This window comes from Chiloscyllium plagiosum, chromosome 13 (assembly GCF_004010195.1).
Source record: "Chiloscyllium plagiosum isolate BGI_BamShark_2017 chromosome 13, ASM401019v2, whole genome shotgun sequence".
Taxonomy (NCBI): domain Eukaryota; kingdom Metazoa; phylum Chordata; class Chondrichthyes; order Orectolobiformes; family Hemiscylliidae; genus Chiloscyllium; species Chiloscyllium plagiosum.
The window spans coordinates 46058754-46085591 of NC_057722.1; the positions used below are offsets into that span (position 1 = coordinate 46058754).

At 40.6% G+C, this 26838-nt stretch overlaps 1 protein-coding gene across 1 annotated transcript in view; it reads right to left on the minus strand.

The window, feature by feature from the left end:
* Nucleotides 1-26838, minus strand: part of LOC122555968 (intestinal-type alkaline phosphatase 1-like) — a 46006-nt gene that overhangs the window by 14640 nt on the left and 4528 nt on the right. Inside the window, exons 2-4 of the mRNA XM_043702287.1 lie at nucleotides 8927-9043; nucleotides 6784-6899; nucleotides 992-1166 (exon numbers count right to left, since the gene is read on the minus strand). Coding sequence (XP_043558222.1) covers nucleotides 992-1166; nucleotides 6784-6899; nucleotides 8927-9043 — 408 coding nt within the window. The remainder of the gene's footprint in view (nucleotides 1-991; nucleotides 1167-6783; nucleotides 6900-8926; nucleotides 9044-26838) is intronic.

Sequence of the window (26838 nt, forward strand, 5' to 3'; positions counted from 1 at the left end):
CCTTGCAGGATTTACCTCTTCCTTTGGACCTCCTCTACCATGAACTCCTATACCACATCAAAGAACGTGTGCACCCTCTCGCTTGGTTCCTGTATCATCCTGAAACATATACTGCCATGGCACGGTGGCTCAGTGGTTAGCACTGCTGCCTCATAGTGCCAGGGACCCGGGTTCAATTCCCGCCTTGGGCAATTGTCTGTGTGGAATTTGCATGTTCTCCCCATGTCTGCATGGGTTTCCTCCCACAGTCCAAAGATGTGCAGTGCAGGTTAGGTGAATTGGCCATGCTAAATTGCCCGTAGTGTTAGGTGCATTAGTTAGGGGAATGTGTCTGGGTGGGTTGCTTTTCGGTGGGTCGGTGTGGACTTGTTTCCGTACTGTAGGAAATCTAATTTTCACATCTTCTATTGAATTAGTTGCAAGGAGCTCTCATATACAGTAGAAAGCATTGTGCCTAAACAGTACTTCAGTGCTCAACTGTAGATGTATCTGCTTCAGCATGTCACTGGCAAATCCAAAGTATGGTAAGAAGCAACTGGGACAAATATTGCACACTAAAACCAGATTTTCCAATGGCACATAATTCTAACACAACATGTTTCCACAGTGTCACCAAAAAAAACTTACTCTATAAGTTTTTTTCTTTGAAGGTAGACCTGTAAGCTCTTAAGTATCCATGTAGATTATTTCATTCCGAAATCATTGTAATGCAATCAGGACTCGGTAGCACATAGACTTCAAGAGACTTCAAGTTACAAAACAAATGTGTATAAGCTATTAGAACTGGTCAATATTCTTGTTACTATATAGCAATAATGGGCCACTGAAATGGTTCTTTCCTCACTGCATCCGTATAGTGGTTCAAAAATTGTCACGGTCACCTTTATCATTTAACCTTTTTTTGGATTTTCCTCCCAGATTTTATTAATTTTTGAGATTAGAATAATTATTAAATGTAATTTTGTAAATGTACTTTCAAAATATACTATACCTGCATCTTTTGCCCTCTTAAGTACTGACATGACCTCATTGCCAAAAGTTGTGCTACATTGTCCTCGTCTAGCTGCTGCACTCAGTCCAATGGTTCCATAGTTTGCTTTGACCCCACAAAGGTAAGCAGTAGCTGTTCCTGCACTATCAGGGGCTTGGTGATCAACATTGTACGTCTAAATCAAGAAAAAGACGTTCTTTTCAGAGTGTTAGCGAATTGGCATTTCAATGCAATAAGTGATCTTATAACGATCCCAGCTGAAAGTAATACTGGACCTGTCAGATCCTAAAATGAAACCTGGCTTGATAGATCATACATTTAATTTTTTTACAGTTGGCTACTGTGGTAGTTAGTCACCAAAGGGTATTCACAAAAGGCTGCAGATGTTCTTTAATAAGAGGCATCCATTTATTACAGAAAAGAAGGGAAAAAAAGTTATAGAGAAAAGACAGTTTGAATGATTTGAACACAAACAGCAAAATAAAGTTGAAACCTGCTCCCCACTACTATTCTTTTCAATCGACTCAATTCCTGAGAAATTTTATCTAAACATGTTAAGTTTCAACTTAATTTACTCCTCCCAGTTTCTTTTCCTTGGAAGGGTTATTTTTACAATTCCACTCCAATTCTGCTGGCATAAACCGGTCATAATTCTGATGGCCTAAACTTGATCAGTTCTAACAACTTGAAAATGTTTTTCCAAAGCCTCCTGACTTGGAAGCTCCACAGCCTAGAAACCACTTTGGTTGGGGTCACTGGTTTCCCTGAACTAAAATCTCAATTGCTCTGAACTAGAAATTGAAAATTGTGTTTTGAAGTGAAAAACTAAAGCTCATGGCCTGTTCTGTTTACTCTCCCTGTCATAAACTCAGCATCATAAACATTTCATCTATCAAAACCAGAGATCTCCCAGGCACTTGATGACAATCACGTCTTCTCAAAACTAATGTACTTAGGTTGCTGTTTCAAATGGCTTTCTGACCTGATTAAAACAAATTTCCAGACTGATCAAAATGGTCTTTCTTTACTTTTTAATTAAATCTGAATTCCAAAAATGATAAGATTGTGCATGTTTATCAGAATATGTTCAATTGTGCATTTTTATGTTCAAGACATTTGTGGATTTCCATTTGTCTCCAAATAGCTCTATTATATCTAGCCATGTGTCTCTTCAAAAGATGATATGTCACTGAACTCTGTAAAAGTGATTTTATCTCAGTATGACAAGAGCAATCTTCTTCTCATAGCAATTAGAAGCTTGTGCAAGAAAATCTCAGATGTACTGACTCTGGGAGCATTTCCTAAGAATCAGACATCACCTAGTTCACAAACTAAATTTCAGCTTATTCAAGCAAATAGAACATGCTGCTTATTACTTTTCCAGGTGCTCACAGAGTTTCTGTGAGTTTTTGAGCAACAACAACCATCAAGAACCTGAAACAATGTGGTGTCCTCCAAGAGGAATCTGGAACATGTGTGGGCAGGGTAAACAACAGTATGTCTCTCCACCCAACCATATTAAAGAATTCCCTGAGGCATGCAAGTTAGAACGTGTGAATCATTGTCAAATTATGATTTGGAGATGCCGGTTTGAAGGAGCGTCGGTCCGAAAGCTAGTGTGCTTCCAATTAAACCTGTTGGACAATAACCTGGTGTTGTGTGATTTTTAACATTGTCAAATCAAGCAGAGAAGACAAAACAAAGAGAGAGAGAAAAGAAGGGACAAGAGTGAATAAAATAAAAGGGATATTTTCCTTCCATTTATGAAACATATTCCACTCAGACCATAACCTGATAAAATGACACTTTGAACTTGTAAAAGTTAATTTTGATTGTTACAGAGGTTGTTTGGCAGCCATGAAGACTTATTATACCATTAAAATTTCACCTACACTTGAATGGACAAGCTTAACATTTTTTTGTAGGTATTTAATAGGTATCAGCCAGTAAGTTTGTAAATTCATACTCTTCCTGTCACTTGAAGAGCAACTGAGTTGGCATAGATTGTGAAAGAACAGTGCAAATCAGACTGCAACACCTTCATTTACGTGTTAAAATGTGCATCTGCAAACACCAGATATTACTGTCCTCAATACTAGTGAGTAATGCTAACCTCACTGTTACTTCTACCACAAAATGCAGGAATCCCTGTAGTATGGAAGGAGGCCATTCAGGCCATTGAGCCCACACCCACCCTCTGAAGAGCATCCCATCCAGACACACCCCAACTCTATCCCTGTAACCCTGCATTTCCCACAGCTAATCCACCTAGCCTGCACATCCTTAAATACTGTGGGGCAAAGGGCCGCACGGTGGCACAGTGGTTAGCACTGCTGCCCCACAGCGCCAGAGACCCGGGTTCAATTCCCGCCTCAGGCGACTGTCTGTGTGGAGTTTGCACATTCTCCCTGTGTCTGCGTGGGTTTCCTCCGGGTGCTCCGGTTTCCTCCCACAATCCAAAGATGTACAGGTCAGGTGAATTGGCCATGCTAAATTGCCCGTAGTGTTAAGTAAGGGGTGAATGTAGGGGTATGGGTAGGTTGCGCTTCGGTGGGGCGGTGTGGACTTGTTGGGCTGATGGGCCTGTTTCCACACTGTAAGTAATCTAATCTAGTATGGTCGATCCATCTAACCTGCACATCTTTGGACTGTGAGAGCACGAGATGAAACACACACAGACATGCAAACTCCACACGGACAGTCGCTTGAGAGTGGAATCAGACTGAGGTCCCTGGCACTGTGAGGCACTGAGCCACCGTGTTGCCCCTATTTATAACCCAAGAGATGTGATATATTCCATCAGCTCTTATCACACTGCAATTCCACTGAACCCTGAAGAATGTTAAAAATAAAGATGCAGGCCATTTGGCTTAATTAGTCCAGAATGGTTCTTTTTCCTTTCAAGCTATTTTGTTCAATCACACTACCTATTCTCCATTTCTTTAGCTAACCTGAGAATGCAACTTTAAAAAAAAGGTTTTGTGATTTACACATGAAAGAAGTGAAACTATCACTGTATTCTAACAGATGAAAGGCTTAACAGACAATCAATTTTTCAATCAATTTCAGTTACATCACACTGCAAATTTTTGCTATAAATTCTGTGTTACGATCGAGCCCGCCACTATCACCTGATGAAGGAGCGTCACTCCGAAAGCTAGTGTGCTTCCAATTAAACCTGTTGGACTATAACCTGGTGTTGTGTGATTTTTAACTTTGTACACCCCAGTCCAACACCGGCATCTCCAAACCATTTCTTTAATATTGCACCATTCTAGTAACTGATTTACTTCTAAAAGTATACTTGTGTTCTGTTTTAGCAGTGGTTTGCCAAAGTGAATGCATTTTCCAATCATCCTCTATATAAGGAAATGTTTTCTAAATTTACTTTTGGAATGGAGGTCTCCCTTCACTGATCTATTGAGAAATGTTGAAAAATACAGTAAAAATGAAAAAAAAAAGGTCTTAATACTGAGAAAAAAGTTTTCATTTTTCCCTCAAGCCATATGTGGTGACTTCAGAATTTCTCATTGAGTGTAACTATTTTATTTCCATGTATTTGCATCCTACTAACACCTCAACTCATCTTGTTAATGTACTACTTCCAAAACTCTAATCCTCCACCATTAACTAGATGGCACAAATACCCTGACATGTAAATCAGAGCAGGTACCTGTTGGCTTCAGCTCACTGAATGCTGACCTGGTCACCGTGCAACTGTCTTTGCATGCTCCATGGCCACCATCTTCCTCAATCTTACAGCTGCACAAGTTAGCATCAGCAGCCTCATCACACCTGTCCTTAGACCAACTCACACACCACTTGAGGCCTTCAATACTTTGCTTTGTAGCTCAATGACAGCTATGACGTGCATGTGCCTGCCAGGTCACTTTCCACATAGGGGCACACATGCATCACATAACTTTCAGCTTGTTTTCCTAGTGCTCACTCACTTTATCTTTTATAGCGAAGCTGCCGTCCTGTATACCTCTGGTTTCTCAGTACACACTTTTTTTTCAACAGTAGTTTATTTTGTCTGTGAGACTCATATTCCTTTCTTGACACACATTGTCTTTAGTGCTTGTGTACATATTACAGTGGCTTGCATTGTTTCTTTAGCATGGAGGAGAAAGCTTATGACACTGGAGAGCACTAAACAGTCAATCTATCAGTGAGATAGAAGTTAAGCATTTTGCTCATGACACCATGCCACATCAATGCCAGTTGCTTACACAGCAAACACACTGCATGTGCTTCAAACAAATATCCATTATGCAAGTGTCAAGAAAGAGCAATCCTTAGCGGTTCATCCAGTTAGAGGAAGGGATTGGCCAGGGTCAGTTTGGTACTTGGAGAAAGCGAGGACTGCAGATGCTGGAGATCAGAGTTGAAAAGTGTGGCACTAGAAAAGCACAACGGGTCAGGCAGCATCTGAGGAGCAGAAGAATCAACATTTTGGGTATAAGCCCTTCATTAGGAATCAGTTGGGTACTTAGTCCTACCAAAGTCTGGGGGTTTGTATCTTTGCAATCCAAGGATTAAGCTACAGTCAATCCTGCAGGTTGATTGCAACTGCTTTGGGGATTATCAGTAGGTCAGTTGGCATCCTTTGGAGATACCATTCCTGGAGCTGGGCTGTGGTCAGTTGGGGCTGTCTTGTCAAGTCAGTCTAAGGTTGGGGCACGATGAGTTCTGGAAGTTTGGTCATTAGTTATGAGGGGGCTTATCAGGGAACAGTCATTGTAGTCCTGGGGAAAGCAGGCAACTGAAGTGTGGGAATGGGCTTCATTGTACTGAAGTAAAGGGCTTTTGCCCGAAACGTCAATTTCGAAGCTCCTTGGATGCTGTCTGAACTGCTGTGCTCTTCCAGCACCACTAATCCAGAATCATTCATTGTACTGAGTCATTGAGTGAAAGGTGACAGTGATTGGGGGCAATTTGAACTTTATAATGACTAGAAAAAGACTAGGGGCTCCAGGTAATGAGTTCACAACAGTCATGTTTAAACTGACCTATACATTAAGAGGGTGGAGAGCCATAGTCATAGGCTTTTCAAATATATTACTAGGGATGTAAAGAATGCCAATGGAAGTGGGGGTCCAAAAGGTTATAGGAGCCACAGGGATAGCAACACTAAAGGAAATTGAAAGGACTGGGGGAGAGGGGTGGGGGGTGTTAGGAGGTAGAATTTATGCATCTCAGGTACACACCAAAAATTGAAATGAACTTGGAAATATCGGATCAAATATCTACTGCACAATAATGACATAAAGTGGCTGCTATTTCAGTTTCTTTGCTTCAGGAGTGGAGTAAACACAAGAAATTGGAGAACCTTCTATAGGTAGTTGCAGTATTCAAGCCTTTACAGATTTAGTAATGTTACACTTCCAGCTTCAATTTGCATTTTACCTACAGGCTACTCATTTTCTGAGAATGCACATTAAAAATATGTCTGTAAGCAATCATGATTAATCTACCAGCTCTCTTCCTATACACATGTTCCTTTCCACTTCAGCAGAGCAATATCCAATTAAATTTGGTATATAAACTGCAGACCATGCATTGAAATGCTTATTCAATATGCACCTTCTTGTTCATTATCAACAAGTGAAACAACATTTATATATTTTACTTACAATCAGCTGCTAAAATCTCTTAGTTGGGAATACATTGTGAAAATGCAAGCACAGGATACTTGCAAGCATTTAATTATTCCAAGTATTTTTCTAACCATAATTCAAAACGGTAAATAAGCTATAATCCACAGAATGTAAATAGTTTTTAAGCCTGACTTTGGAGAGACCAAGATGTGGAAATGATTCCATTGCTAGCACAGTTCCTTCTCCAGGTTTGCCATCAAGTTGCCCTTTTAGTATTCGGGTAGCGGTCACTGTGGGAACTCCCATTCCTACAAGAAATTATAATAAAATTAAATGTTTATTGATTCATTGGAGTACATTGCTCAATAGGTGTTTTTACATTCCAACAGAAAGCTGATAAGCAACACAAGAACTTTGATTGAGGCAATTTTACACTAAAATACAACATTGACTAATCACCCTTAGGAGTTGTCTTCTTAGAAAATTTCCTTTGAGTAATATTATTTGCCACGTACCATAGTGTAAACTGTTTTAGATTTTGCTATCACGTGAGGTAGCCTTTATCTTTAATGAATTTACAACTCCACTGGGCTGATGTCAATCAGTTAGGAGTATTGCTGAAAAGAAGACATTTTGTTGAAGCTTTTCATCTTACACTCACCAGGACAATTTGCAAGTATACCAGTTCAATGGGAAAATGAGCATATGACTGACAGCTAATAGCCAGGATCTGTTAAATTTTACACCAAGCAGGTTGACTGATTAGTCGAAGCATTGCCTGGAAAATGAATGAGAATAGTATCCATCACTAACAGGATGCACCATCCAGCAAAAAAGATATTCTATCTGTCACACAGGCAATATTGGTAAATAATTTTCAATGTTGGTATGATGCCAGGTAAGTAGGCCATACATCCTAAAGACTGAAGGATTGTATCAAACAGAATGTCCCTTTTGCTGTTTGCAATAAGCAAGGCACTGAACTCACACTTGTAAAACAGTGTCTAATGCTAGATGCTATTCCTCAGTTGGTCAAAATTTGCTGACTGTATGATGAATTACACTGACGAACAATTTAGGATAGTCAGTCAGACTCAATGTGGTCCACTTACAGATACAGGAAGCTACACATATGAAATTCAGAGTTCTGTTCAGACAGAAAGAAGATGTACATACACCAGGCCAGTTTCAACTCAACAGAATAGAGGCCAGCCATTCGCTGGTTCATTTCTCAGGACAATGCCCTGACCAGAGTCAATCTGCCTGGTTTAAAATTCAAACAAGTCTGGCTGTTAACTGTCAATTATCATTAACTGTATATTATCCTTGAAAGAACTATAATGCTGTAAATCAGAAACAAAAACAGAAGTTGCTGGAAAAGTTCAGCAGGTCTGGCAGCATCTGTGATGAGAAATCAGAGTTAAAATTTCAGGTCCGGTAACCCTTCCTCAGAACTGATGGTAGCTAGGAAAATGTCAGTTTATATTCAGGGGAGGGGGTAGGGAATAAATGATAGGGGGGATAGAGCCCAAAAAGAGAGAATAACAGTTGGAAGGACAAAGGAGTCAATAACGATCTGGCTAAGAGTGTCAATAGCTGTTAATGGAGACTGTTAGTGACTAAACTAGGTGGTGTGTAGTTGCAGACTATGTGATAACAAGGCAAAAGTGAGGACTGCAGATGCTGATGCAGATTCCTGATGAAGGGCTCTTGCCCGAAACATCGATTTTCCTGCTCCTTGGATGCTGCCTGACCTGCTGTGCTTTTCCAGCACCACTCTATATGATAACAAGGCCTCGTGTGAGGTCCTTGATAACACCTCTGTCAATTCAGTATAAATCTTGTTTTATCCCCCTTGAACTGGTATTTCTTATGAATTGTCCAAATGAATGCCTGATGAAAACTTTGACAAAATGTACCCTTTTTCAATGATACTCAGGTTTGGTTCTACCAAACAACAGTTCCAAATAGTTAGAGATGAAGCATATTTTCCCAAAATCTTATAGTGCTAATATCATTCAATTTTCAAAGGTATTTAAAGATTTCTATTCATTTATTTTGTAGCTTTAAGATATTAATGTGCTCCATAGAAAATTAAATACTTACGGTACTTTATTTATGGAACATCCCATCACCACATTCTTGTTTTGGTATTGTGGTAGGCTTGCAACATATGGCCTTCCCTCAATTTTATGCAACATAAACTGACTTAAAAATAGCACTGAAGTATTAGAAAATATCTAATTGTACCAGCCAGAAACATCACACCACTGCTCCACAGCAAAAACAAAAGAAGAAAAAAAATTGGTAATGAAGGGAACGAAGAAATTCTCACCATCCCCAAGAAACAATATAACATTTTTTGCTCTGTGTTTGACTGGTTGGAGTTCCAAAGCAATCTTCAGTGTTTCTTTAGCCTTCGCATTCCAGAACGCCGGGGCCTCTTCTTCTTCTACAATATCAAAAATGATTGTTAGAAGTTTCAGTTTTGACTTTCATTATCACTAAGTATGCAAAATGCAAGTGCTTAATTTGTCAATAAATCAACAGTGTACTTTAAAATATCTTAATACTACAATCCTAATTTTGCTGGAACGTCAATATCACTTATAAAAATGAAAGTTATGATTAATTAATGACATTTATGCTGCATCTACCCAGTCTCAGCAAATTGTAAATAATCACAATTTGAAGCTTAATTCAACCTAAGGTCTCTATGGTATCAATGCAAGTAACACAAGTCTGCAGTGTATCAAAACCTTTCCTGCATGGGAATAGCCGTTTTAACCAAAACAGCGCAGTCTGCAACAAGGCCTGTAGAGGGAGCTGTTATATTGGGATACCTATTTTACTCTAACACAACCTTGTAATGCTGGACCAACTATTTCTCTATATCAACTAATCCAACCTGCCTCAGCATTTGTTTCTTTCTCTCCTGAGTATCCGGCTTTGGAAGGTGCACCACAATTTGCTGTGGCTGCCTATCTACTTATTCTTTTATATATCCTGCAAACTTGGGAAAGATTATTTGATTATTAATCCAAAACACAAACAGTTCTTTATTGTTGTTCATGGCTCAATTTAGAAACTGAATGATAAATACCTAAGAAGCCTCAGATTCGATCCTGAATCTATGCTGAGTTGGTCAGAAGGGAGGGAGAAGGTGTATTTGTGTTTGCTCACAAGTGCTTAACCAGGGTTCCTCACCCTATTGGTCTCACGTGCAGATATTTAGTTAGGTTAAGATGTGATATCCTTCGGAACCTGCTGTGTAACATCAGAAATAAGAAATGGCTTGGTCAAGGCAATTAGTGTCTATGGGAGTACACCCTTCAAAGATTCTACCCCATTACCAAAAGGAAATTTGTAAGACTTCCCTCTTCTGGAAGTTAAAAATCACAAAACACTAGGTTATAGTCCAACAGATTTAATTGGAAGCACACGAGCTTTCGAAGCGATGCTCCTTCATCAGGTGATAGTGGAGGGCTCAATCCTAACAGAATTTATAGCAAAGATTTACAGTGTGATGTAACTGAAATTATACATTGAAAAATTGTCTGTTAAGCCTTTCATCTGTTAGAATACAGTGATAGTTTCACTTCTTTCGTGTGCAAGAAAGAAGTGAAACTCTCACTGTATTCTAACAGATGAAAGGCTTAACAGACAATCAATTTTTCAATGTATAATTTCAGTTACATCACATCAAATTTTTGCTATAAATTCTGTGTTAGGATTGAGCCATCCACTATCACCTGATGAAGGAGCGTCGCTCCGAAAGCTAGTGTGCTTCCAATTAAACCTGTTGGACTATAACCTGGTGTGGTGTGATTTTTAACTTTGTACACCCCAGTCCAACACCGGCATCTCCGAATCATCTTTTCTGGAAGCTGAGTCCAATATTTATGCTTCAGTTTCCAAGAGATTTCAACTTTGAGCAGCAGCTGCCATTTTAATTCTTTAAGATTTTATTTAAGAAACTTCCTGTGACAGGAAAACAACATTTTAAAATTAATTATTAGTCTGAAAACGTGTTTATTAAAAACTTATTTGTTTATATATGGGGCAGCACGGTGGCACAGTGGTTAGCACTGCTGCCTCACAGCGCCAGAAATCTGGGTTCAATTCCCGCCTCAGGCAACTGTCTATGTGGAGTTTACACATTCTCCCCATGTCTGCGTGGGTTTCCTCTGGGTGCTCCAGTTTCCCCCCACAGTCCAAAAATGTGCAGGTTAGGTGAATTGGCCATGCTAAATTGCCTATGGTGTTAGGTGAAGGAGTAAATGTAGGGGAATGGGTCTGGGTGGGTTGCTCTTTGGAGGGTCGGTGTGGACTTGTTGGGCCGAAGGGCCTGTTTCCACACTGTAAGTAATCTAATCATTTTAGTTCCTATGTTAGATATATATATATCCAAAATGAATTTAGTTTCCATAACTAAAATGTCCATTGCCCCAAATCAATCACTGATTGCACTAGCAAATACACAGAAATAATCTGTGCACTTGGTTCTGGTAAAATATTTATTTTCTGATCCAACTGTGTCCTAATTTAATAATATTCCCAGTATGCTGAAGTTCTATCATATTAGCCAAAAGCAGCAGAAACCTTTCCAAATTGTTACCATCTGTTAGCGATGGGATGTCAGACTGGGTATGTGTGTTTGTATAATACAGTTTATCTGTCAGCAAATGGTGTTCTTATAATTTGCAGCTGCTTAAGCAGCAAAATCTGAACAAAAAGAATTAGGACTACTCACTAACAGGACAAAACAGAATTGTACTTCTGGATTGACTTTGCAGAGATCATCTGACAATTGACTGATCTTGAAGGACTTTTTACAAAGAATGTCAGATGACGTTCACAAAAATAATAGGTAAAGCATCACATCTAAAAAAAATGAAACCCTTCCCAATTCTTTTGGCATCTTTAGGTCAAACAATGATTACAGTCAAGAAAATAAATAGTTGGATAAACCGTTATAGATCTTCACAGTTCTAATGTGCTAAACATCCCTGAGATGGCTCTCCGTCTGATTTTACACTCAGCATTTGACAATTATGATCAGGAAATGCATGAAGAACCTGGTGTTGTTCTATCTTTTTGCAAGTAGTTTTATACTTTCTCAACTGTCAATCTCCGAACATCAATCTTTCCCTGTCAATTACTTCTTGAGATGCTCATGATGGGAAGAATGAGATAGGGATAAGTGTGGCTGAGAGGTTCCAAGCATTACATTCTTACTTTCTTCTAATGTAGTGGGGGACACAGCATAAAACCTATTTTGGTAAATTTTGTGTTCCTTAATGTATGCAAGTGAACAAATGTTTTAGATGCTAAGGACAGAACTTTTCTGCAGAATTCAAGACTCCACTATCAGACTCAAAGTGGGGGCAAGGGAAGGGCAGTCAGAAGTCAGACTGTGTGGAAAATAATCTATTACTTATGATTTTCAAATTTGGCTGATCAGTTGCCTGAGCATAGGCAGTCCAATTAAGAACAGAAGGCAGGGTCTCAAAGCTGGGAACCAATAGCTTGAACACAGCATTTGGATGCCATGATGGCAGGTAGGAGTCTTCAAAAGGAAGATAACCTTTCTCAAATTTTTACAAATTGGAAATGAAAAAGAAATCATAGTGTTTTGACCATCTCTGTTTTGCAGAATAAGGGAAAGGGGAATGTAGCAGTTACTGCTGAACCTTGGTAGGAAAGGAAGGCTGTGGTCTGTTGTTGGGAGGCCACTTATAGGCAGCTAAACTCTGCCTCAGTGGGGACCTGGAGGCTGAAAATCATTCAGGCCTCACTAGGTCTTAAATCAGTTCAATTGGTCATTCTTCATTGAGGGAATGCAGTTGGAGACCAGCACATTGGTCATTGGCACGATTTTTAGTGACATTTGACCTCTGTACCCAGCATCATATGGCTTAGAATTCTTGCTCCAAGTAGCTGGCTTAAGCATTCCCAATGTCAACTAGCTTCCTGTACTTTGTACTGTAGAATCATCTTCAAAAGCATTGCTTCATGTAGCATTCCAACATGTTGCAAACATCTATTGACTTTTCTGAAAGACATGACCTTTTTTGGGAAAAGTGGCATGCATTTGTTGGTCATTATGAACTGATTTTTATTCAAAAACTAATCCTTATAGAGTACTAATGTTAGCAAAGGACATTTTCTATTTTGTCAGTCATAAAGATTAACAAACAAAATGCAGCATTTGTTTAACAATAAAGAATGACAGTGTTTGACTGAACACAAAAACACAGTTTTGCCTCAACAAATTTTGGAGTTTGTTCATTCCTCATTTTACAAACACTGAAAGATAAATCATTCAAGTCAAATGATGCAATAGTTTGAATAAGGCTCTGGAAAGGCAATAGATTGACACTGTGGGTTACTCATGAGAGAAGGAAAACATTCAGTTGAAAGAGATTGGATTTGGGAAGATGATGCCTTCAAACTTGGTGAGACTTAGCTGGAGGAAATTGCATCCAGCTTTTATTTACTTAAAATAATTTGATCTCAAATACCGAAAAGGAAAGAAGGGATAATTAAACAGTGAATAAAATATTTACATGGCATGCGACTAGGTCCCAATTAGCTTATTACTATAATCCTCTTTTTTATTTATTCATTTGAGGTGTGGGCATGGCTGTTGCCTATCCTGAATTGCCCATAAGAAGGTGGTGGTGAGCTGCTCTCTTAAACTGCTGCAGTCCATTTGCTGTAGGTACATCCATAATGTTGGTCGAGTGGGAATGCCCCCTGACACTAAAGGAATGGCACTATATTTCCAAGTCAGGATGGTGGTGAGTGGCTTAGCGGGCTACTTGCAGGTCGTTGAGCTCCTGTTACGTTTGTCCTTCCAGATGGTAATGGTTGTGGGTTTGGCAGGTGCTGTCTAAGTAGCTTTAGTGAATTTTTGCAGTGCACTTGTTGATAACATACCCCTGCTACTAATGAGCATCAGAGTGAAGGGAGTGAATGTTCATGGATACGATGCTAATCAAGCAGGACATTTTATGCCTAGGATGATGTCAAGCTTCTTGGGTGTTGATGAAGCTGTCCCCATCCAGGCGAGTAGGGACTATTCCATCACTCTGTCGGCTTGTGCCTTGTAGATGGTGGACAGGTTTTGGGAAGTCAGGAGAAAGGTTACTTGCTGCAGGATTCCTAACCTCTAATCTCCTCTTGTAGTCGCAGTAATTACATGGTGAGACCAGTTCAGTTTCTGGTCAATTGTAATGCCCCAGGGTGTTGATATTGGGGATTCAGTTTTGGTAATGCCATTGAATGTCAAGGGGCAGTGGTTTGATTGTCTCTCATTTGAGGTGGTCATTACCTGACATTTGTGTGGCACAAATGTTGTTTGTAACTTGTCAGCCCAAACCTGGATATTGTGCAGGCCTTGCGCATTTCAGCTGCTTTGGTATCTGAGGAGTCACAAATGGTGCTGAACTTTGTGCGGTCATCAGTGAACATTCCCTCTTCTGACTTTATGGTGGAATGAATGAACTTTACATGAAAAGATTTACCTTACAGATATTCTATTATTTTCTTAAAAAGATGTATCAAGGTATTGGACACACAAGATATTTTCAATGAGGTATGGATAAGTGTCACAATATATGGAGTAATCTGGAAGATTTTATAGAGATGGATTTGGTGTTCTCTCACGAAAAATAAATTTTAAAATTGTTGAAGAAATCTGGCATTTTCCATGGTTTTCACATCAAAGCACAAAGTGACCTGGCTTGCCTGTGTAATCATGTGACCCTTCCATCTGTTATAAGTGTTTCAATTTGTTTTTGTGGCAGCTGTTAAACAAACTACTGAAACATGCAATCAGAAGTATGAAGCTGAGATTTAATGAACTTTCAGAGCTAGAAGAGAATCAACTACGATAAAGAGACAGCGGGGAGGAATTAAAACCACAGTTTGTAACTTTGAGTCAGAATTGTTGTGCATTTTCCATTCCATGCTGCTGTGAAAATGAAAGGAGATGTGAGACAAAATTAGAATTTGTTCCAGTCCCAGTGGCAAATCTGAGAAATGAGGGTTACAGAATTAAATAAAAAGAATGAGCAATTTAGAACAGTAACTCTGTAATCAGTGCTGGGGAAAGAATATGCCAAATTGTACTGTTTCCCAGGTTGAACTGATAAGCAGTGAAGCCAGTCTGGAGAAACTCTTAATGCTTTGAAGATCCATTTTGAGCCTTATATTAACCTTATTTCTGAAAGGTATTTGTTCAACAAGAGCACAGGGGAGAGAGCTGGAGACATTGATACATCTAACTAAAGCCTGAGAGTCTGGTCAACTGAAAAGTGATCTCATCAGAGACAGGATTGTCTTAGATGTAAGATATATCACTGTGAACACATGTCTGTTGAAAGAGGAGAAACCTACTCTCAAGAAAGTTATTAATGTGTGCAAAAGTTCTGAGTTTGGCAATTATCATCTGGAGTTTTTAATGGGAGAAGAGACAAGTGCTTTTTTTTTACATTAATGATATAGATGAAGGTATTAAAAGTAATATTAGCAAATTTGCTGATGACACAAAGCTGGGTGGCAGGGTGAAACGTGAGGAGGATGTTAGGAGAATACAGGGTGACCTGGACAGGCTAGGTGAGTGGATGGATGCATGGCAGATGCAGTTTAATGTTTCTAAATGTGTGGTTATCCACTTTGGTGGCAAGAACAGGAAGGCAGATTACTACCTAAATGGAGTCAAGTTAGGTAAAGGGGCAGTAAAACGAGATCTAGGTGTTCTTGTATATCAGTCAATGAAAGCAAGCATGCAGGTACAGCAGGCAGTGAAGAAAGCTAATAGCATGCTGTCCTTCATAACAAGAGGATTGAGTATAGAAGCAAAGAGGTCCTTCTGCAGCTGTAGAGGACCCTGGTGAGACCGCACCTGGAATATTGTGTGCAGTTTTGGTCTCTAAATCTGAGGAAAGACATTCTGGCTATTCAGGGAGTGCAGCATAGGTTCACGAGGTCAATTCCCGGAATGGTGGGACAATCTTATGCTGAAAGATTGGAGCGACTGGGCTGATACATGCTTGAGTTTAGAAGGCTGAGAGGGGATCTGATTGAGACGAATAAGATTATTAAAAGGATTGGACACTCTGGAGGCAGGAAGCATGTTTCCGCTGATGGGTGAGTCCCGAACCAGAGGACACAGTTTAAAAATAAGAGGTAGGCCACTTAGAACAGAGTTGAGGAGAAACTTCTTCATCCAGGGATTGGTGGGTGTATGGAATGCTCTGCCCCAGAAAGCTGTGGAGGCCAAGTCTCTGGACACTTTCAAGAAAGAATTGGATAGAGGTCTTAAGGATAGTGGAATCAAGGGTTATGGGGATAAGGCAGGAACAGGATACTGATTGAGGATGATCAGCCATGATCATAATGAATGGTGGTGCTGGCTCGAAGGGCAGAATGGCCTACTCCTGCACCTATTGTCTATTGCTAAGAGGCATTCCATGTTGAACAAGAAAAACATATTGGAAGAAAGGAAGAAATGTTTTCAGAAAGGTCAGCATAAAGATAATGACTAGAGGACAGGATGTACATATCAAGAGGGCATTACGAAAAAGAAAAAGTTGCATGTCCAGCATGGTGAAAGCACTATGAATCACTCTATACCATACAACACATTGACACTGTGGTGTGACGATACAATGGCTTTACGAGGTATATTTTGTCCTTTTTTTGTATGAAGAAAGGTTAAAATAGAAGAAATAAGCTGTCTGTTCAGAGCCAATGAAATCCTTAAAAGGCCTTGGGGTTTTTTTTAAAAGTTGGAACAGTTAATTGGCAGTAGTTAATATATACATAATTCTGTTAAGAATTTTGATAGAGTTACATTTAAGCCAATTCTTTTCTTTTTCTTTTTATTTTGTCTGTACTTTAACTGCAGTGTAAAACTGAAGTCTGTTTTGCTTAAAGCCGAGTAATTTGACCAATGAAATTGAATCTGGATCTAGGCTATCTACTTAATATATTTTGAGGGAGTTTGGTCTGGTCCATAACAAACTGGGGTCTTGTCTGGGATCAAAATCTCTGATTCCAGGTTGGCTTTAGGATTATTGGACTCAAAGGCAGTGAGTGGTGAGTGTTGGTGTTGCCTTTTTGAGTGTTGCATTCGGTTAGGGTGTGCCTTGTGTAGTAATGGCTGTTCCAGTCATTAAGAATTTCCTGGGGATGGAAGAAGTCACTTCAGGAGTTTTACAGAAAGTGAACCAGGTAACCCTTTTGGAATTGGAAGACCAGCTGGTGTTGGCCTTTATCCGTGTGAAAAGTGAAGGCAATTGCAGTAATAGTTCGACATTTGTGATTGCCAGAAATGGCACTGGAATCATTGGAAATAGCCAAACTTCAAATGCCAATGAACATGAAAAGGAAATGAAACAATTTGAATTACGATTGAAAGCAGAGGAAAAGCAGAAAGAGACAATAGCTTTAGCACAGGAAAAAAGAAAAGGAAAGGAAAGTGAGGCCCTTACGGAAGAAGGGGAGAAAGAGGGAATTTTTGAACTGCAGAGGTTGGAACTGAAAATTCCAAGTTGACTTAAAATGGCAGAGGTAGAGGGGAAGGGTAGGAGTAGTGATGAGGACAGCGATGGACAGCACTCTTCATAGTCAAAGTCCTGGTGGGGATTTGTTTAAATATGTCCAAGTGTTGCCGAGGTTCAATGAGAAAGATGCAAAAGCCTTTCTCCTTTCATTTTAGAAAGCGACTAAACAAATGAAATAACTGGTGACCATGTGGGTATTGTTGATCGAAACAAAATTGGTGTGTAGAACTAGTGAAGTATTTGCATCACTACCAGAAAAGGTACTTGGTGAATATGATGAAGTGAAAAAAACCATCTTACGTGCGTATGAGTTAGTACCAGAAGCTACAATACTACAATGTTCTGGGAATCCAAGGAGGGAACCTGGTCAAACATATATGGAGTTTGAAATGATCAAACAAAGTAATTTTGATAGATGGATAAGGGCATTTAAAATAGATCAAACATCTGATACTCTTAGAAAGATAATTAGTTTGGAGGAGTTAAAACATTCACTTCCTGAAGTAGTGAGAACTCATGTGGAAGAGCAGAGAGTTAAGACTGCAAGATTCGCAGTGAAAATGGCAGATGATTACAAGTTGGTTCATGAGTAAATGTTTGGCTTTCAATGTCAATTTCAATCTGTGAGGGATAGAAATTGAGAAAAGAAAAATCCTCAGGTGGTAAGGGAAAAGGATATCTCATTAAAGATAGTAAAGACAGTTTACCACAAGATTAAAAAGGAAATCCATGAGGGGAAAGGGAAAGTAAAAAAGCTCAGACATTTTCATTTTGATTAGGCCACATGAAGTCATAGTGTTGGTGGTTTAGAAAAAGCACTGGGAAGGTGGATATTGAAAAATAGGACAAACCAATGAGTTTTTTGAATTGGTAAAGGAAAGCACAGTGAAGCTAAAAAGCTGCAAAAGAACGTACCACCCGGTCAGGGATTGGTTGAGAAGAAACTGCCAGATCTCTTTAAAGAATTTACTTAGTCATAGTCATAGAGATGTACAGCATGGAAACAGACCCTTCAGTCCAACCCGTCCATGCCGACCAGATATCCCAACCCAATCTAGTCCCACCTGCCAGCACCCGGCCCATATCCCTCCAAACCCTTCCTATTCATATACCCATCCAATTGCCTCTTAAACGTTGCAATTGTACCAGCCTCCACCACATCCTCTGGCAGCTCATTCCATGCACGTACCACCTTCTGCGTGAAAAAGTTGCCTCTTAGGTCTTTTTTATATCTTTCCCCTCTCACCCTAAATCTATGCCCTCCAGTTCTGGACTAAGCCATGTTGACTATCCCGAATCAGTCCTTGCCTTCCCAAATACATGTACATCCTGTCCCTCAGGATTCCCTCCAACAACTTGCCCACCAACGAGGTCAGGCTCACCGGTCTATAGTACCCTGGCTGGTCTTTACCGCCCTTCTTAAACAGTGGCACCACATTTGCCAACCTCCAGTCTTCCGGCACCTCACCTGTGACTATCGATGATACAAATATCTCAGCAAGAGGCCCAGCAATCACTTATCTAGCTTCCCACAGAGTTCTCAGGTACACCTGATCGGGTCCTGGGGATTTATCCACCTTTAACCATTTCAAGACATTTTGCAAGATGTCACCATCTATTTCCCTACAGTCTATAACTTCCATATCCTTTTCCACAATAAATACTGATGCAAAATATTCATTTAGTACATCTCCCCCATTTTCTGTGGCTCCACACAAAGGCCGTCTTGCTGATCTTTGAGGGGCACTATTGTCTCCCTAGTTACCCTTTTGTCCTTAATATATTTGTAAAACCCCTTTGGATTCTCCTTAATTCTATTTGCCAAAGCTATCTCATGTCCCCATTTTGCCCTCCTGATTTCCCTCTTAAGTATACTCCTACTTTCTTTATACTCTTCTAAGGATTCACTCAATCTATCCTGTCTATACCTGACATTTGCATTTACAGCAGCCGCAGTTCTTTTGGCTTTTAACATATCATTAGGACTTGACAGAAATGTGGATGTAACAGCCCACAAGCTGCATCTTCTAACAGCCACACTGTAGGTATTTAGAACAATGAAAGGATCTTACACACATTACTGAAGCTAAGCTCCCAGCATCATAAGCCTTCACAAGCCATCAGCATTGAATAGTTCTTTGCGGAGATTAAACAAATGACTTATTTGTCTGACAGATGTTGTGCTTTGAAAAATATTTGCATGCTTCAGCAAAGCACTCAGATTTTATTGGCCAACCAGTCACCCAGCTTTTCTGCTCCTTCCCTCTTTGTCAGCTGGAACTCAGTCAGTCACATTTGCTTGTAAAGTCAGGCTCATTTGGGAATTAAAACACAACAGCGAATGCTGGAGATTGGAAACAAAACAGAAATTTCTGCAGAGACTCTGCTGATATGGTAGCATCTGTGAGAAGAAAGGACAGGAGTGGGAATTTGTGCTTGGAGTCCGAGGAGATAGGAGAGGTGCTAAATGAATATTTTTCATTAGTATTTACACTGGAAAGAGACAATGTTGTTGAGGAGAACACTGAGGTACAGGCTATTAGATGAGATGGGACTGAGGTTCGTAAGGAGGAGGTGTTAGCAATTCTGGAAAGTGTGAAAATAGATAAGTCCCCTGGGCCGGATGTGATTTATCCTCAGATTCTCTGGGAAGCCAGGAAGGAGATTGCAGAACATTTGGCTTTGATCTTTATGTCGTCATTGTCGACAGAAATTGTGCCAGAAGACTGGAAGATAGCAAATGTTGTCCCCTTGTTCAAGAAGGGGAGTAGAGACAACTTTGGTAATTATAGAGCAGTGAGCCTTACTTCAGTTGTGGGTAAAGTGCTGGAAAGAATTATAAGATATAGGATTTATTATTAACTAGAAAGGAACAATTTGATTAGGGATAGTCAACACAGTTTTGTGAAGGGCAGGTCGTGCCTCGCAAAGCTTATTGAGATGGTTGAGAAGATGAATGAGGGTATAGTGGTTGATGTGGTGTACATGGATTTCAGTAAAGCGTTTGATAAGGTTCCCCATGGTAAGCTGTTGCAGTAAATATGGAGGTATGGGATTGAGGGTGATTTAGTGGTATGAATCAGAAATTGGTTAGCTGAAAGAAGACAGAGAGTGGTGGTGGCAAATGTTCATCCTGGTGTTCAGTTATTAGTGGTATACCATAAGGATCTGTTTAGGGGCCACTGCTGTTTGTCATTTTTATACATGACCTGGATGATGGCGTAGAAGGATGGGTTAGTAAATTTACAAATGACTCTAAGGTCGGTCGAGCTGTGGACAGTGCTGAAGGATATTGCTGCTTACAGAGGGACATAGATAAGCTGCAGAGTTGGGCTGAAAGGTGGCAAATGGAGTTTAATGCAGAAAAGTGTGAGGTGATTCATTTTGGAAGAAGTAACAGTAATACAGAGTACTGGGGTAATGGTAAGGTTCTTGCAGTGTGGATGAGCAGAAAGATCTCCGTGTCCATGTACATAGATCCCTGAAAGTTGCCACCCAGGTTAATAGGATTGTTAAGAAGGCATATGAACCATGGGGTTATGTTGCAGCTGTAGGAAACTATGGTGTGGCCGCACTTGGAGTATTGCGTACAGTTCTGGTTACCACATTATAGGAAGGATGTGTAAGTTTTGGAAAAGATGCAGAGGAGATTTATGAGGATATTGTCTGGTATGGAAGGAAGGTCTTCTGAGGAAAGACTGAGTGACCTGAGGCTGTTTTCGTTAGAAGGAAGAGGTTGAGAGGTGACTTAATAGAGATGTGAAAGATGATCAGAGGATTAGATAGTGTTAGCAGAGAGAGACGTTTTCCTCGGATAGTGATGGCTAGCATGAGAGGACATAGCTTTAAATTGAGCGGTGATAGATATAGGACAGATGTCAGAGGGGTAGTTTCTTTACTCAGAGAGTAGTAATGGCGTGAAACTCCCTGCCTGCAACTGTAGTAGACTCACCGACTTTAATGTCTTTTTAAATGGCCATTGGATAAACATATGGATGATAATGCAACAATGCAGGTTAGTTCAGCTTCAGGCTGGTTTCACAGGTCAGCACAACATTGAGGGTCAGAGAGCCTGGACTGTGCTGTAATGTTCTGTGTTCTTTGAAAGCAAGATAATATTTCGAGTCTGGCGATTCTTCATCAGAACTGTTAACAGCTCAGGAAAGGTGGTAATATATTGAAGTGACGTTTGTGGGAAGGGGTTGGTCTTGCACAAGGTGACTTACTTGCCGATTTACTTCCTCCAACCTCAGTATCCAAGGCCTCAGGCACACCTTCCAGGTGAAGCAGCAGCTTACCTGCACTTCTCTCAACTCATTTATTTCATTCACTGCTCAGAATGTGGTCTCCTGTATATCGGGGGAGATGAAACACAGATTTGATGACCGCTTTGCTGAACACCTACACTCTGTCTGTAAAACATGACCCAGAGTTTCCCACTGCCTCCACTTCAACACACCACTGTGTTCCTACACCAACATTTCTGTCCCAGATCTGTTGCAGTGTTCCTTAACGCAAGTTCAAAGAACAACACTTCATTTTCCACTTGGGGATTCTGTTTCTGTTCTTCTCATTCCTGAAGAAGGGCCTGTGCCCGAAACGTCGAATCTCCTGTTCCCTGGATGCTGCCTGACCTGCTGTGCTGTTCCAGCAATAAAGTTTCAACTTAAAACAACAATTAACCTCTCTGATTCTGTGCTGTGAACTTCACCCAACAATTCCTCTAAGATTAGTTGTGAATTTCACTGTTTGTTAATTTTCCCAGATGCACTCCGATGTCCAGCAATACACGAATTCAAACAGCAAAGGCGGTAACTGTGCAGGTTCTCTCTCTCTCTCCTGCAATGACCTCACCATGTGCTTCCTTTGTCTGCTCTTCTCCCTTTTAAACTGCTGTTGTTTTGACTTTTTCTCCAAAGTTCCAAAACAATGCAACAGCATATAAAACAGTAATTGCTGCTCCTGGAATTTGAGGAAATCACCACCAACACCTAAAATATCTCAAAGAAAGGAACAGCTCTTATAGCCAGAAATTTTTCCTGTCCTCCATCTTGGATTACTCTTGGATGGGTAAGGTTTATTCTTGTACACTAGGAAGAGTAGGTTAAAAAAAAGTAAGATTTTAAGCGTTCCAGGAAGTTAATCTTTGATGGTGAGAGGTGAGAAGAAAAGTATTTAAAAAGGAATATTGGCAGAAAAAAGTGGCAATGTGTGGAATTTATCACGAGAAGAGCAATGCTCCATTATATCAAGTAAGGTTGGAGAGTCTGAGGAAAAATGGTGAAGCGGTTGTTGGAGTAATAGAGAAATTCTTGGTTCTAGAAATAGAGTTTATCCTTGGTAATGATATAGCTGGATCACACTGCAAGTGATGCCTACTGTGGTCAAAAAGCCAGTGAAAATATATCCTGGAATGTTTTCCGACTGTGTGGCAACAAGGTCACAAAGCCACGGGTCGAAACAGGAAGTGAAATCAAAGATTAAAGACAAGGAAGGTAAAGTTCAATTATCAGAAACTAGTTCTTCAAGTAGCTGATAAAAAAACAAGACTGGATATTTTTAGTTCAGAGAAATTAACTGAATTACAACAAACAGATGAAAAACTAAGGTAGACAATGAGGAGGCTGAAAGAACACAGTAAGCCAGGCAGCATCAAGAGATGGAGAAGTCGATGTTTTGGGTGTAACCTTTCTTCAGGACTGGGGAAGCAGAGAAAATTTGTCAAAATGGGCATTCCCTCATAGTGGAACAAACTTGGCTAGAGACAAAAAAAAACCTGCAGATGTTGGAATCCATAAGGGCTTGCTTTGGCAACTGCTCTGCCTAAGTCTGGAAGAAACTATAAACAGTTGTGCACACAGCCCAGACCATCACGGAAGCCAGTCTCCCATTCATGGACTCTATTTACATAGCTCATTGCCACGGAAAGGTAGTGCTCTCCTACAAGCTCTTCCATTAGGCAGAAGATATAGAAGCTTGAACACACCCACCAGCAGGTTCAGGAACAGCACCTTCCCAACTGTTATTAGACTGATGACTGGACTCTCTAACTTCAAATAATGCTGATCTTGCTAATGTTGATCTTATGTAGCGTACACGCCGTGCAATGTAACCTGTATGCCTCTGCCTACGTGTTTTTTCACCCTATGATCTGCATGTCCTTGCTTACGATGATCTGCCTGTACTGCTTGTAAACAAAGCTTTTCACTGTACTTAAGTACACATGACAATAAATAAATAAAATAAAATACTTCACATGGGACAATATATGGGAGCAAGCTGGGAAGTGCTATGATGCAGACATCGGAAGTACTGATCCAATTAAGCAGCATCCTCCAAGTTCAAAAAGTGATTGAATGCATGCTCAGAGATGATATAATCAAAGTGAGTTGTAGCAAATAGAGTTCATTCATGGTATATCTGCCAAAACCAGATGGTACCCAATGATTATGTGTGGACTGTCACAATGTCAATGCAGTTACAAAATCTGATTCATATCCTATTCCACCTTTGGAAGACTGCAATGAGAATGTGGGACAAGCAACTTCCATTTCAAAGTTGGACTTTCTCAAAAGGTACTGACAGATACCTTTATCCAAAAGAGCAAAGGAAATTTTGGCTTCTTTTTATGTCAAATGGACTGTACCAGTTTAAAATCATGCCATTTGATATGAAAAATGTACCAGCCACATTTAAAGAACTAAACAAAAAATCATTTTGGAATTACCCAATTGTTTGGTGTACATTGACGATCTGGTAATTTTTAGTCACATGTGGAAGGAATGTTTGGAGCATCTATTGGAGTCACAGAGTCATAGAGATGTACAGCATGGAAACAGACCCTTCAGTCCAGCCCGTCCATGCCGACCAGATATCCCAACCCAATCTAGTCCCACCTGCCAGCACCTGGCCCATATCCCTCCAAACCCTTCCTATTCATATACCCATCCAGATGCCTTTTAAATGTTACAATTGTACTAGCCTCCACAACTTCCTCTGGCAGCTCATTCCATACACGTACCACCCTCTGCGTGAAAGAGTTGTCTCTTAGGTCTCTTTTATATCTTTCCCCTCTCACCCTAAACCTATGCCCTCTAGTTCTGGACTCCCCCACCTCAGGGAAAAGACTTTGTCTATTTATCCTATCCATGCCCCTCATGATTTTGTAAACCTCTATAAGGCCACCCCTCAGCCTCTGATGCTCCAAGGAAAACAGCCTAATCAAACTCTTCCTATAGGGCAAATCCTTCAACCCTGGCAACATCCTTGTAAATCTTTTCTGAACCCTTTCAAGTTTCACAACATCTTTCCGATAGGAAGGAAACCAGAATTGCACACAATATTCCAACCAATATTGGTCAAGCCTAACCAAGTCCTGTACAGCCGCAACATGACCTCCCAACTCCTGTATTCAATACTCTGACCAATAAAGGAAAGCATACCAAACGTCATCTTCACTATCCTATCTACCTGCGACTCTACTTTCAAGGAGCTATGAACCTGCACTCCAAGGTCTCTTTGTTCAGCAACACTCTCTAGGATCTTACCATTAAGTGTATAAGTCTTGCTAAGATTTGCTTCCCCAAAATGCAGCACCTCGCAATTATCTAGATTAAACTCCATCTGCCACCCCTCAGCCCATTGGATCACCTGATCAAGAGCCCGTTGTAATCTGAGATAACCTTCTTCGCTATCCACTGCACCTCCAATTTTGGTGTCATCTGCAAACTTACTAATTATATCTCTTATGCTCACATCCAAATCATACATATATAAAATGAAAAGTAGTGGACCCAGCACTGATCCTTGTGCCACTCCATTGGTCACAGGCCTCCAGTCTGAAAAACAACCCTCCACACTACCCTCTATCTTTGAGCCAGTTCTATATACAAATGGCTAGTTAGATTAGATTAGATTACTTACAGTCTGGAAACAAGTCCACACCAACCTGCCGAAGCGCAACCCACTCAGACCCATTCCCCTACATTTACCCCTTCACCTAACACTACGGGCAATTTAGCATGGCCAATTCACCTAACCTACACATTTTTTGATTGTGGGAGTCTCCCTGTATTCCATGAGAACTAACCTTGCCAACCAGTCTCCAATGGGGAACCTTGTCAAATGCCCTACTGAAGTCCATATAGATCACGTCCCAAGGAAAAGGCATGTTGACTATCCCTAATCAGTCCTTGCCTTTCCAAATACATGTACAGCCTGTCCCTCAGGATTCCCTCCAACAACCTGTCCTCCAACAACAATTAGAATTGTTTGATTGACTTTGGGAGGCAGGGTTGGTGATAAACCTGGCTAAGTCTGAGTTTGCAAATGCCCAAGTCATATTTCTGAGCCATGTCATTGAACATGGACAAGTGGTCCCATGGGATATGAAAGCAAAGGTTATTGCGGAGTTTCCCATACCATTGATAAAAGTAGAAGTACTACAGTTACTGGGACTGAATGATTTTTATCAGAGGTTTATACAGAATTTTAGCAGTGTGGCTACTCCTGGCTGACTTGTAAAAGAAGTGCAGAAAATTTCAGTGAACAGAAGAATGTCATAAGGCATTTGAGAGCCTGAATTCTGTACATTGCTAGCTATGCCTAATAATGCAAAACCATTCAAGGTGGCTATTGACGCAAGTGATGGGGATATTGGTGCTGTACTGTTGTAAGAAGATAGAAAGACTTATTGGGTATTTTTCCAGAAATATTCACAATTAACACTCGACTCTGATCTCCAGCATCTGCAGTTCTCATTTTCTCCCAGCAATATTCAAAGCACCCCAACAAAACTGGAATCAACAGGGATTGGAAGAAAACTCTTCACTGGTTTGAGTCAAATCTAGAACAAAGAAAAATGGTTGTAGTATTTGGTGGGTAATCATCTCAGCTACAGGACATAATTGCAGGAGATCTTCAGGGTAGTGTTCTCCGCCCAACCATCTTCAGCTGTTTCATCACTGAGCTTCCCTCCATCGTAAGATCAGAATTGGGATATTTGCTGATAATTGCCCAACATTCAGCATCATCTGTGACTTTTCAGATGTTGAAACAATCTATGATATAAGTCGTAAGACCTGTACAACACCCAGGTTTTCACTTAAGATCTGGACAACATTCAGGGTTGGACTGATAAGTTGTAAGTAACATTAGTGTCTAATAAATGCCAGACAATGATCATTACCAGGAGAAAGTGAAGACTGCAGATGCTGGAGATCAGATTCGAGAGTGTGTTGCTGGAAAAGCACAGCAGGTCAGGCAGCATCCAAGGAGCAGGAGAATTGACGTTTCGGGCATAAGCCCTTCTTCAGGAATGAGGAGGGTGTGCCAAGCAGGCTAAGATAAAAGGTAGGGAGGAGGGACTTGGGGAGGGGCTTTGGGAATGCGATAGGTGGAAGGAGGTTAAGGTGAGGGTGATAGGCCGGAGAGGGGGTGGGGGCGGAGAGGTCGGGAAGAAGATTGCAGGTCAAGACGTCAGTGCTGATCCGAGGGTTGGGACTGAGATAAGGTGGGGGGAGGGGAAATGAGGAAGCTGGAGAAATCTGCATTCATCCCTTGTGGTTGGAGGGTTCCTAGGCGGAAGATGAGGCGCTCTTCCTCCAGGCGTCGTGTTGCCATGGTCTGGCGATGGAGGAGGCCAAGGACCTGCATGTCCTTGGCGGAGTGGGAG